This window comes from Argentina anserina, chromosome 4, assembly GCF_933775445.1.
Source record: "Argentina anserina chromosome 4, drPotAnse1.1, whole genome shotgun sequence".
NCBI classification, from domain to species: Eukaryota; Viridiplantae; Streptophyta; class Magnoliopsida; order Rosales; family Rosaceae; genus Argentina; species Argentina anserina.
Genome location: NC_065875.1, coordinates 9,148,501 through 9,161,608, shown reverse-complemented (window position 1 = coordinate 9,161,608; position 13,108 = coordinate 9,148,501). Strand labels below are relative to the sequence as shown.

Here is a 13,108-nt window from a genome sequence, read left to right as displayed (position 1 = left end):
GTTTGTATTTTGTATATTATCTCTACTCGTTGAGTAGAGTAATACAATTCAGGAATTCCCAATTCTTCCTTTTTTAACCTGTGTAAGACCATCTAAAGAAACAATATTACTAGACAAAGGACTATTGGTCACAAAGTAATCATTACTTACCTTAGGCGAAGGCTGGACAGGAGAGACCACTAATGGAGAGGGAGAGACTGGTGTTGCAGAAGTAGCTTGTACATTCTCTGTTGGTGCACTATCGACGGGTTGCTCCCCCTTCGACTAATCGAAGTCTTAATCGTTCGGTCGAACAAACCTATTCGACATGTCACGAGTTTATAATGCTGATTGTCGTGGTGGTTCAACACGATGACCATCAGATTGACGAACAACTTCAAGACTTGTTTTTGTCACTGCACTATAATAATCTTCAAAGTAAACACTCTTCTCCCCCTGATTAACAACCATAATAGGCTAATAACATGTATTTGCATTAAATGTAACATCTATTGTGACATAAAACCGTTAGGAGGGAGAATGATAACACTTTACCCTTTTTGATGAGTCCCATACCCTACAAAGACATTTCAGAGCTCTAACATCTAACTTGGAATGTTGGTTCTTATACAGATGAACATAGGCTACACAACCAAAGGCACGGGCAAGGAGAGTATTGAGAGATGGAATGGAGATATAGCTAGATAACACCTGAAATGGAATACGACCCTGAAGAGAGGACAATGGGAGAAGATTAATTGGATGAGAGACACATAACACAACTTCCCCCAGAGATACTTTGGCATATTAACACTAAGATGGAGAGCATGACCCATGTCCAACAAATGACGATTTTTTCTTTCAGAAATCTCATTTTATTCCGATATTTGTGGACAAGTGGTTTGACGATAATTACATGAGATTGGAAATATTCACGAAACTGATGGTTAACAAATTCCCCTCCATTATTCAACCGGAATATCTTAACACAAGCATCGTATTGGGTACGAATAAGACTATGGAAAGCTATAAAAGCAGGGAAAATGCATCTTTTGTTTTCAGTAAAACGACCCAAGGTAACCTTGTGAAATCATCATTGAACAAAACATAGTAATTCATACCTGAAAGGGTAGAATTTTTTGACGTCCCCATAAATCACAATGAATCAACTCAAAAGGTCTTATACTGGAGTGAACACTCATATTGATGACTTTTAGCAAGGGCACAAGTCTCACATTGCAAGCTAGAATCACTTATCCCATAACATAAAGAGGGCATGGACTACTTCATGCATGACAGTAAAGGATGGATGACCCAAACATCAATGCCATAACCAAACTTCATTCAACCGATCAGAAGTCAATATTAGGGCAACTGGGCCTTATGGTGCTTGTGTATGTCCAGTGTACATGCAATCCAAATGAAACAGTCTCCCTTTCCAATTATTAACCGAGTACACAAATCCTGAAAAATAACATACATTGGATAGAAGGTGACAAAACACTTGTTTTGTGAGTTTAGCTAAGACACTGACAAGAGATGGTGAGACAAAGAAGGGACATAGAGAACATTATGAAGAATAATGGAAGGTGTGACATGAAGTGACCCAATTTCTAAAACCGGAAAAGACTCACCATTGGTATTAGAGACATGTTTTATAGATGGAGGAGAAAACTTAATAAAGAGTGACTCATCATGAGTCATATGGTCAGACTCACCAGAATCAATAATCCATGTGTTACTTCCAATAAAGTCAGAAACATGTAAAGCAATACCAGCTTTACCTCGAGACTCCTTCGGTTAGAAAGACTATTTTCTACATTCTGAATGATATCTTCACAAGCCACAATAACTCCTCCTCGATTCATGTTTTGAACATTCACCACTCCATAAGACATGGCTCCACGATAATGAGAGCCACAAAAAGTCAAATGAACCATCTTCCCTCTTTTCCAAAAGACCCACTTAAATAAAAATTAAGTTTACTTGCAAGGTTGAATGGGAAAGAAGCGGTAGGACATAAATGGAGCTTATGATGAATAATTAAAGACATTTTGTTTCTTTCTTCCTTCTGACCTACCCAGCAATGTTCTCATGCAGCATATTTTTTTCTCCTAGAACTAGTTTAATCAACAATCAAGACCACCAACGTCTTAAACAAAGAAACCAACCATGACAAAAGAAACCTACGTACAAGAACTGCTCTCTTCTTCTTCTTCTTCTTCTTCTTCTTCTTCTTCTTCTTTGATAAGAGCACTTTGTGTGACGTTCTTAACATGTTTTAACCTCCATTTGTACTTTGCTTAGTCCTTATTGTTGTAATGTCGAGTCATTGAGTCATAATAGGAGTCTTGGACGGTAATGGATGTGTTTTTGCGCTTAAACGAGTTAAAAACAAAGAATTGGTCTAGAGTCCTAGTTTGACTAGGAATCCTTATAGGACTAGGAAACCTAGTTGGATTAGGAGTCTTCATCTTTCTGCGTTTTGATCGCATTGGTGATATTTTGAAAGTCCTTCTTGCACTAGGAATCCTTATTAGACTAGGAAACGTATCATTTGGGAGATTCCTACTTAAACTGAAATTTTTTTACGAAACTTTCATAAATGAACTTTTATGTTCTAGTAACTTGTTCTAGTAAGTTTCATTTTTGCAAAATAGAAACTTTCCTAATGTAGCTGAGTTCATCTACATGTGTGCCTTTTTAAGACAACAATTGTCTAAATTAGACAAGTTTATTAAATGAATTATCTCCTACTTATTATTTTCTTTTCTTATTTTCAGATTTGGGTTTAAGAGATAATTCAAGAGGAAAATGAGTCCTAGCCGTGCAAAGAAAGGAGAGAACAAACAGAAAATTAAGGAGCCGTGGGTTTCACATGAAGGAGAATTAAAGAGTCCTTGCCGTGGGCATGATTAAATGAAGAGGGAAAGAAGGTAATAAGAAGAAGAGATAATTAAGGAGCCGTGAGGAAGCCATGTAGCAATAATCAAGGAGTCCAAGCTGAAACAAGATTGGGAGGAGATAAAAGAAAGAGACGTGCATGCCATGAAGATAAAGTGCCGTGAGGATAATTAAAAGGTAGGAAGATTTAATTGTGAAGCCATGCAAGCTATTCAGCTATGTACCCTAGAAGAAAGGGAGTCCATGTATATTTCAAAGATCAAGCCTTATCATGATTCAAATGTGAGGATGAAGAGAAAGGACGACATGAAGATAAGAGAGAGACTAGGAGGTTATCAAGTCAGCCCAAGTCCAGCCCAAAGCCGTGCAGCTCCTCTTCCATTCCTCTATAAATACCACAGCCTCTCTTCACATCAGGCATCACCTCTCATTCATAAAGCTAGGCTGAACCTCTACCAAAATACATCCAGAAAATTCAAGCCACAAGCTTCATCCATCACCATCAAACCGTGCCAACCTTTCCTCCTCCTCCATATCGAATTCTTCCTTGCCGAATCGTTCAAGGTTTCTAATGTGTGATTCATCCATGGCTTGTATTTTTCTTTTTGGTCTTACGAACATTACGATTTCAGTTTATGGATTATTGGATGTACTTTTTGGTTTCATATATGAAGAACATATTTTCAGACTTATTTGGTTTTATGTTTTGATTGTATAAACTCATGATTGTGTATGTATGTCGTGTGTAGTAACTAGGGGCAGTAGGATTTCTGAATTATTTTTGGTTTTATTTTGATTAATTCCTTAAACTTGTACATCTAAATCAATGCTTGAGGAAGCCACGGCCATGGTTCTCCTAAGGTTGCGATTTCATTCACCAAAGTGATCTTTAATTGAGTTATGCACTTCGTGTTTCAATTATTGGTACTTGTATAGGGCTGTGATAGTTTTAGGAATTTGCATGCTTAATCAAGAAGAGTGAGCCATGTTTATGTACATGTTTCCAATTCGACTTAATGTGCTTATGTGCTATTTTGTGTTTAAGTAGTACGTTTTGTTATGTTGAATTTTAGTATATGTTTAGGATTGAATGCTTCGTTGATTCTAAATAATTAAGAAGTTTTAACAATTAGATGAACCGCTTCGGGCTCTAATTAGAATTGGAATTGAAATAGACTAAGATTGAATCGAAATATTTGCTGCCTATTAGTTGTTTTGTACATGTCATACATGTTCCATGAGTATAATTAGTGTTTTAGTTATGTGATGAGTGGTAGATCATTGTATATAAGTAATTTAGGATTTATTTTAAGTAGTAGTTTTAGAATCCAAATCAAATCGCCCAATAACGTGATAAGATTTGAGTACCCTTTGATTCTCCGGACTGAACGATCTCTGCTGAAGTCTATACTAACAATGATGTTTCACATGGTTTATCATAGACGTTCTTAGTAACGATCTATCATTTTTCTTCCCCCCCCCCTTTTGTTTTGTAACTTGTGAAACCACCACACTACATTCTACCTAACACCACCTAACTCAGCAACTCCAATGAAGAAGATAATCAAACCTCAACAAATAAAATTTTCAATTGATACTCCAACAAAGGATCGAACAAACAACAAACTAATTCAATCTTGATTGAGATTATTCGATCAAACCCCACAGGAACTCCTAATAAAGACTTCAGGAAAGTCACTGGACCCAAACACCGATCCAATATATCAACTAAACCTAAATTTAGATGGTCTATAAACCCCAAAAGAACCAATACACCACAGGACACCGAACACACACAAAAATCAAACAGTTGATTATTGTACCGGATTGAAGATTGACCGACACAACCAAGTCTCAAAGGATTATAGCCTACAAATATGTTACCAAATAGGTCCCATCATGGCCTATAAATAGGTCCTTTAGGCGCCTCTCCAAGGTACATAACTATTTCCCCCCAAAACTCTCATGTTTGATTATGCCTCATTGAGTTTTGATTTTAGCATCAGAGGGGAGATAGGCCAGCGCGAGTCGGTTTTCCTCATCCTAACGCTTTTTTAATTTTGCAAGCCAAATCCTTAAATAACTTGTGATCTTGGAATTCTTCAAACTCCTTGAATATTCCTAAATGCATAATCTCTTTTCCGGTCAAATTATTCCAAATCCCAAAAAGTGGAATTTCTTCCGCGCTCCAATCCTCAAAATCATGTTTGAATGAAAACATTATTATATGCACTCAGTACATAGTATACGTGGCGTACCCTTTAGTATGATTGGTTCATTTTTTACTGCATTGTTTCTGATTGGTTACTCATATTTAAATAATCGTTTTCCCTTTTCACCGCATACATGTTTACCACACCATGAAGTAATATGATTGACTGAGTACACCACATGACAGTGTCACGTAGTGTTCCAGGTACACATAATAATTACTCGTTTGAATGACCCCGGTAACACACCCATAACAAAACCAACTATTTATGGCCAGAGCACGTGTTGCTAAAAGTACAGATTGTAAGATTCATCTTCAAGAATCAAGATATTCATCATGGTGACTTGTTTCAATTGATTTTTTTTCTGACTATACAGTCACAACAATAACTGTTTTAATATATAAATTACGTTGTAACTATAACTTAATAGTTTAAGGGCTAATTACATTTAAGGCCAATTCAATAGTCATATTTTTAAATAAGGACACTCAAATATTTTTCCCCACATAAAGACATTTTGTCATAAAAAGGACTTTCATTATAGGCATTAAAGTTGAACAAAATTACAGACTGCCACTATAGTTCAAATAACACGCAAATGTTATCTCTACCCAGCTAGGTCTCCGGTGGCTTCCGACTTGGCTCCAGCGAGGATTTTTGCAACGTTAGAAAAAAAATACTGTCACAAGCGCCAAAAGCTACTATTACCCCAATTACAAAAGCTACTGCTGAGCAACAAAAAAGTTACTATCACCGTCATCAAAGACTATTACCCGTGACAAACAAAACTACTACCAAGTAAAATGAAATACTATCAATTATTGTAGAAAGACACTATCACAGCGTCAAAAAGATATTGTCAATGAATTGGAAAGATACTACAACTACAATCAAAAGAAACGACCAATTCAAAGAAAAGCTACTACACCTACCACCAAAAGCTATTGTTAATCTTCTACCAGTGAGGAAACGACGGTGAGCGGCTTAGTGCACTTGAGATCTCGCAAAAGCAAAGCCTCCAATCTCAAAGCCAAGTAACTCTAAATATGCAATTGTGAGAGAGATGGTTGGTGACCAATTCGCTCCTTCGCCACTGCCGCCGGCAAGAGTGCTCTTTACGAGTGAATCAGAAACCTTCGGAGGAGTGATGAAGTCAAGCAATTTGGCAACCAGAACAGCAAAGGCCTAGCCTTTATCGAATCCGTACAGGAAATCGGGGTTGGTCGAGTTGGCGGAGGTCGGACCAATGGAAGAGGAGCCCTATAGGGACTGGATCTGAACGGAATTCAAGGCTTCGATGAACCACTAGCAGTCGGACTGGTCCTGTGGAAACTCAGAGGTCTTGTGGATTCTAGATCGAGCATACAAGCCTCCGTTGTTGAGGTTTCAGCTGGCCTTCGTCATCAAAGCTTTGTTCCTCCGTCACGTTGAGCAGTTGAGCCTCCATCGTCACACATCGATACACTTACGGAGAGAGAGAGAGAATTGCTTTGAGGGTTTTTCAAGTAAAACAAAATTATGAGCTGGTGATATTTGACCATACTTGTGTAAAAAACGTTGTGTCCTTATTTGAAAGATGTCTAATAGTGTAATGCTGATTTCATGCACAACAAACCACAGATAGCAGTGTAATCTGTTCCATACCAACAAAAAGTCGCTGCTTTGCCCCTCTCAAAAAAAAAGTCGCTGCTTCTTGTCTCTCAGAAATTCTTCCATTTCGTTTCTACCATACAATCAAAAGCATGCGGCACTACTACATCAATGCAACAGAGTTAGCCGTACCAAATCCAAAGTTTTAGTAAATTGCTTAGACCTGATGTGGATGAAATAAAGCATACCGATTCTTCTTAGAGCATTTCCAAGTGTGTATAAGCCAAAAAGAAAATGGAGAAAATTTGAACTTTTGAGGGAACCAAAATATCCAGTTAACCTGTTCAGTTCAGAAATGGGATGTTTAGTATCATCCAGCACAGACAGAAAATACAAGAACACACTAATGATATCCCCAACACCAAATAGCTAAAATCAGCATGCATGCTTCTCACTAATCTTCATTCTGAAAGTGAGATTCCACAGGATACAAGGAATGGGGCTAAGGAAGACCGAAGACATGTAAGCATGATCATCCAAACACCTAAAATCCAGAAAAAAAAAACCAATTGAAAGGATGACCCACAAGGCCACAAGCAAATCATTTTCACAATAGTAAAAATCAGATAACCTGGAGATATCCATGGGTTTCTAGAAGCAACATGGGCTTTCCACTTATTCAGATGGCATCCCATACTCAACGTGGGTGACATAACAAAACCAAGGGTCTTCATTTGAAGTCCAAAATATCCCCACAATATGTTCCACTTCCAAAAACAAGGATGAACATCTAACAAAGCAATAGATTCATGATTTTGAAATCTAACCTCTTTGCTTCCCATCATAGTAGATTGGCAAGTAACTGATACTTAAACATGTAAATATAAACATGATATATATAGGCCGTTTCAGGTGCGGATGTCCCGATTTCGGCTGACGGCAGACCACAACGGCGCGGAGGACCAGCACATCCGCAGTACCCACCTCTCGGCGATCCCATCTGTGCTGGCCAGAGCTCCATCGGCGACCCACAGCGGCCTGAATCTGCAAAAAACAAGTTTCTGGGAAGATTCCAGCAATTTCGCGATTTCAACCGCCGTGGGTCGCCGATGGAGTTCCGACCGGCACAGACGGGACCGTCGGGAGGTGGGGAGTGCAGCTGTCGTGGTTTGCCCCGCCATTGCGGCCTGCCGTCGCCAGAATCGGCGAATCCATACCTTACGTAAGGTACGGACGTCCACACCTGAAAATCCTCATATATATATATATTCTCCTGCGCAGTCTTTTCTGACATTACAAAATCTATCAATGCCGTTTCCTTTAGATATGGTTACAGTCCACTCTGCAGGCATGAGACCCTAAAAGAGATTATCCCTCTTTGACCAACAGCAAAAGGTAGAAACTTGTGAACAGAAATAAAATTATGAGAATGACAGTAAATCTGCAAATATTACCATTCCCAAACACATAACCATAAGACTCATTACGGCAGTGACTCCAATGATACAGACGGTCTGCTTGGCCGGTTTAAATACTACTGACTATTAGGTATATTACAAGCTAGAATTAGAATATAGATTTTAACAAACAATGAGAACACTAAGAATGAAGAATAATGACAAGACTGGTACGCCAATGATAATAATAAGTTGCAAAATAGATTTTTCTAGGAAAGTGGAAGTACTGAAGTGTTCAATGCCTACCCCATGATAAGTGAAAGCATCAATGTTTTTCTCCATCCAATTCCAGTTCGAATGTTTGATAAACAATTATTTACCCTTCAAGAGAGCCAGCTGACTAGTAGTCTAAAAGAGTATATATGGAAAAAAAAAACTCATATCTGTTTAGAAGGGGTTCCTATTAGTTAGGCTAATATGATAAATACCCAAACAGTCAAGCCTTCACTTCCACTTGTCTAGGTCCATGCTCCAACAATCCAACGCCTTCCCTCCTCCCAGCATCAGCAGAAGAAATGTACTTCTTCTGGTACAATGGGTTCGATGTCAGGATCCTCAAACTTGAATTTTTATTGATCTCCAAAACTTCAGGCAAGCCATTACCACAGCCTTTGGACATACCAACATCAATCCGAATAGCTCTCTCATTGCAAGCACCATTAATCCCAAACTCCTGAATGGTATGACCCATGATCATCCTCTTAGCACCAGGAATAGTTGCTAAAACATGTTCCAGTGCCGAACAATCACACTTGTCTGCAAACTCATTAGAAAACTTCCTCAACCAAACCACAGAATTCGCCCCACGGCAATACTCGGGTGCCAATCTCCCCTTCACCCCACTAATCCACTCCCTCACCTCCTCATTCATCTTCTCCAATCCATATGAAACGTGCTTTGCCAAAAGCCCACCGTGGACGAAAACCGAGTCCCCCACAACCAACACTGTCACATTCTTGGACAAGAACCGACCGGTGACGGGACCATAAGGCCTCAATGCGGCGATTCTGGCCCTAAAACCCTCTGCGAACTCCGGCTTGACATTGTTGAAGAGCAAAGGGAGACCCTCAAAGGGGTCCCGAGGCTTTTCCAGGCCTTTACAAAGAGCTTTCATTCGGTTTCCAATCATGTACCAATCAGCCCAATTCACAAACTCATCCAAACCCTCTTTGGTCACGTACCTGAAATCTCCTTCCACATTCATAATCTCGTGGTTGCCGTGCATGGTAATTAAGGTGCCGCCGCATCTGGCTGCTTCACGCCTCAGCTTCTCGAGGAAATAGAGGATTTTGAGCTCATCGCCGCCTCGGTCAAGGACGTCGCCGACCTGGACCACGGTGGAGGAGCCTCCGACCCATTTGTCAGAGCTGTCGATCAGATTGGCGAGCCTGAGAGATTGCTTGGTCTTGGCAAGGTCGCCGTGGAGATCGCCGATGGCGATGAGACGGTCCTGGGGAGGGTAGTGGGTCTGCAAGGGGGGCGGGGGAGATTGAGCTTGGGGAAAGGGAATGGGGTTTTCAGGTAAGAGGAAATGTCCGGTAACGGAGAAGTCGACGAAGGTGTCGATGAAAGAGGTGAGGAGAGCAGGAAGGTCTTTGCATGCTGCTGAGCTCTTGCCTTTCTGGTTCTCCATTCCTCTCTCTCTCTCTCTCTCTCTCTCTCTCTCTCTCTAAATCCCAAGGGCTGCGCTACTTTTCAATTTGAGGGGTTTCAATAGTCAATGGTCAATTACCATTTCATTATTTCTTTTTGAATGCTACATATATTGCTTCCACTATAGTAACAAAAAATTTCATAAAGTTTGCTCATGGGGATCTAATAAAAAACTCCAATTTATTCATCGCAACAACCTAACTACTTTACACTGCTGCACCTGATTTTATCAACCATAATATCCACAACATTACCTGCTACATAACCTATTGATTGTTTTCGAATCGTACATGGAAACAACACTTTTTTTGTTACAATGGAGACCTAAACGGCCTAAGCAAAAAGAAACAAAGAGAGCTTAAATGTTGGAACACACTCCGGATCTCCTGGCTCTAGACAAACCAGCTAAATCATAAATATAAGCTTGAGTAGCATGACTTTGATTCAACAGCGATAATTTTTTCCACTGTTTTGTTCCAGTAATCCACGAATATCTATCCGCAGCAACGGGGGACTTAACCTCGTGTTCCTTAATTTGCCGTCTACTGATGCTAATGTGTCCGTTTTTGGTAAAGAAACTTGTTTTGGTGCCTATGAAGCAACTTTTTTTCGATATAACAAAAGCAAACAAACAAACTAGAGGTAAAAACCTAGAAATAGCTCGTGAAGCAACTTGGGAAGCCTAAGTTTATATAGAAAACTATATAAAGTTTATCTAGTCAGTCTACTGACCCGTGATTGACCACCCCAAGGTGGTTTTAAAGTAGAAATTTTCGGGTTTTCATTGGTCCCTGTGGTTCTACAAACGTGTACATTTACATTTACTTTTTTATTTATTGCTAAATGGTACATTTACTTCAATTAGCCAGGCGCTATAGTATATAGGAAACCAGGCTTACGGCCCGTGGTTTAATTTGTATTGGATTTGCTGTGAGTTAAATAAATCATAGGCTGCACGAAATCGGGTACCAGTACGTCGAAGTGAAACGTTTAAAAACGCGGAAACGTATTTTTCAAAAAATTTAAGAAGCGGGTACGTTTTAGAAACGTCGCAATAAAAAATATATATAAATTATACAAAAAATAAATATAATAATAAATTTTTAATTTAAGTAATGAGAGATTTAAGTATCAACAAGAGAGAATGAAGATCGGCGATTCGGCGGGAGGTCATAAATATATCGAAATAAGTCACTTGACTCGACGAAGGTAGGTCTAGCCCTTCATTTAAAAAATATAAAAAATATAAAAAAATCTTTATTATTTGGAAAATCGCGTTTCCAACGCATTTACAAAACACATTTTTCTGCAAAACACGTTTCCAGGCGTTTCCGCCGCGTTTCCGAGCATTTCCGAGTGTGTCCGGATGTTTCTGAGCGTTTCTGGAGTGGTTATGCTTCGGAAGCGGGAAACGTGGGTGTAGGCACATTTCCGTGCTTCCTAGAATAAATCAGTACAACAGTTTGAATCCTTAACTGGCCAGTTTGCATGGTCCAAGTTCATAATGATGAAAGTTGCATTGCTTCTCTCCATTGTAATTATGTAGAACGAGAATTTGAAAACAAATAAGAGTGCAGACACGTGTACAAATAAAATGTGATTTATTAACAATCAAGCGCGAGGTTACAATCTTTGTGAACTCCTCTGATTCTATCTCCGTATGTAACTTGGCTAAAGAGTGACATGCACTTGATCTTGAGAATCTGAGTTTTGGATTTGGATTTGGATTTGATGAAGAACGAGCGATTTAGTAGCTTGATGATTCTTCGTGGACTTGAGTTTGGATTTGGATTTGATGAAAAACAAGCGATTTGGTAGCTTGATAATTATTCGTGGACTTGGGTTTGGATTTGGATTTGATGAAGAACGAGCGATTTGGTGGCTTGATGATTTTTCGTGGACATGGGACACTTCGGGATTTCTCGAGAGTGATCTTGCTCGAATGATTTTCTCTCTTCTTCTCCAGTCTCATTCTCTTCATGTAGGAAGGGGTATTTATAGTGTCAAGACTTCTATTTTATAGAATATTTTAATGACACTAAAATAATAAATTTCTTTGATTGTATAATTAATTCAATATGAATTTTATGATTAATTTAAAATTAGTTATTCTCATAATTAAATTAACCAGAAAATAATTGATTTAATTATAACAGTTAATTTTTTTATTAATTTAATCAAATATGTGATTACCATTTCGAATCGTCAATGAGATTCAATTTCCAATTTACGTCGGAATCACGTAGCTTTGATTACGATCATCCATTTATGTGTTGACCCGAGTTTTATTCAGATCCGCTCTAACTTTGTTGACTTTTGGGCCACATGTGCAATTTTGTCGAGTTCTTGGTCGATTTAATCATTTCACGAAGACCATTTACTTCATTAAATTTCATGTGTCTACAAATGTCCCCACTTCAAGTCGTGCTGCAAATATGTCGTCGTCACGTGCCGAAAGCGCAGCTTGAAGTATGCACTTTGATTTGGAGAATTTGCGGAGCTAGTTTTTGAGGCTCTGCAAATTTTGTAGTAATCTTTCCATCATATATTTTTATCAGATGAATTTAATTTTGAAAATCTTCCCATCCACCACCGAAAGCATCAGACCATTTTCTCTCATTTGTTTTGTTTTATTTTTTTTCTTCTCTTTATCTCTTTTCCATCAATCTTTCCCACCACCACCGAAAACATCACCATTTTTTTTTCATTTTTTTAGCATCATCTTCATTACTTTTAGCAAATATTTCAACAAAGTAATCGATCCCCACTTCTTGTTGAGCAAGTTTATCATTGACATAAAAAAAACATTTACTTGCAATCATTTTCCTTGACTCCATTATTAGATGGTTTTGCTTTACAAGACTTAAAGCTTGAAATTTCACCATCTTCTTGTTCAAAGGCCATCTTCTTGCCGACAAGAACACTTTAGTGGAGCTATTAGTAGATGATGATGCCCATTGTTTAATTAGAATTGCTTTCTTTTGTGTTGGAAATGTTGGAAGGAGCTTTAGAGATTCCACAATCCACCTAACAATCACACATGCTGACAACCATTCTCCTAAGCTTCTTTAAAAAGAGAAAGCTTTGTAAGGTAAAAGCTGATATCTCAATGCTTTCCTTCAGGACATTTCTCACGTTCATGTTTTTCTATTTCTAGGTTATTTTTGTTTTTGTTTAAGAGACTCCATGTGCTCCTTTCCAATCTGCTCCTACATGACAACCCCACCCTCTATTTCTTTTTCCAGTCATCTATATGACCAAGCTCCAAGCAACTCCTTAAATAACTTATCAGTACACACTAGTGTACCATAT

At 38.6% G+C, this 13,108-nt stretch overlaps 1 protein-coding gene across 1 annotated transcript; it reads right to left on the bottom strand.

Moving 5' to 3' along the window:
• Positions 1–8,396: 8,396 nt before the first annotated feature.
• LOC126791825 (shewanella-like protein phosphatase 2) lies at positions 8,397–9,803 on the bottom strand. The gene has a single exon (XM_050518316.1). The coding sequence runs from the start codon at positions 9,774–9,776 to the stop codon at positions 8,580–8,582; it is 1,197 nt and encodes a 398-aa protein (XP_050374273.1). The 5' UTR covers positions 9,777–9,803; the 3' UTR covers positions 8,397–8,579.
• Positions 9,804–13,108: the final 3,305 nt, after the last annotated feature.

Excerpts from the sequence above, each read along its gene's own strand:
- LOC126791825 (XM_050518316.1), bottom strand. The coding sequence starts at position 9,776 with ATGGAGAACCAGAAAGGCAAGAGCTCAGCAGCATGCAAAGACCTTCCT.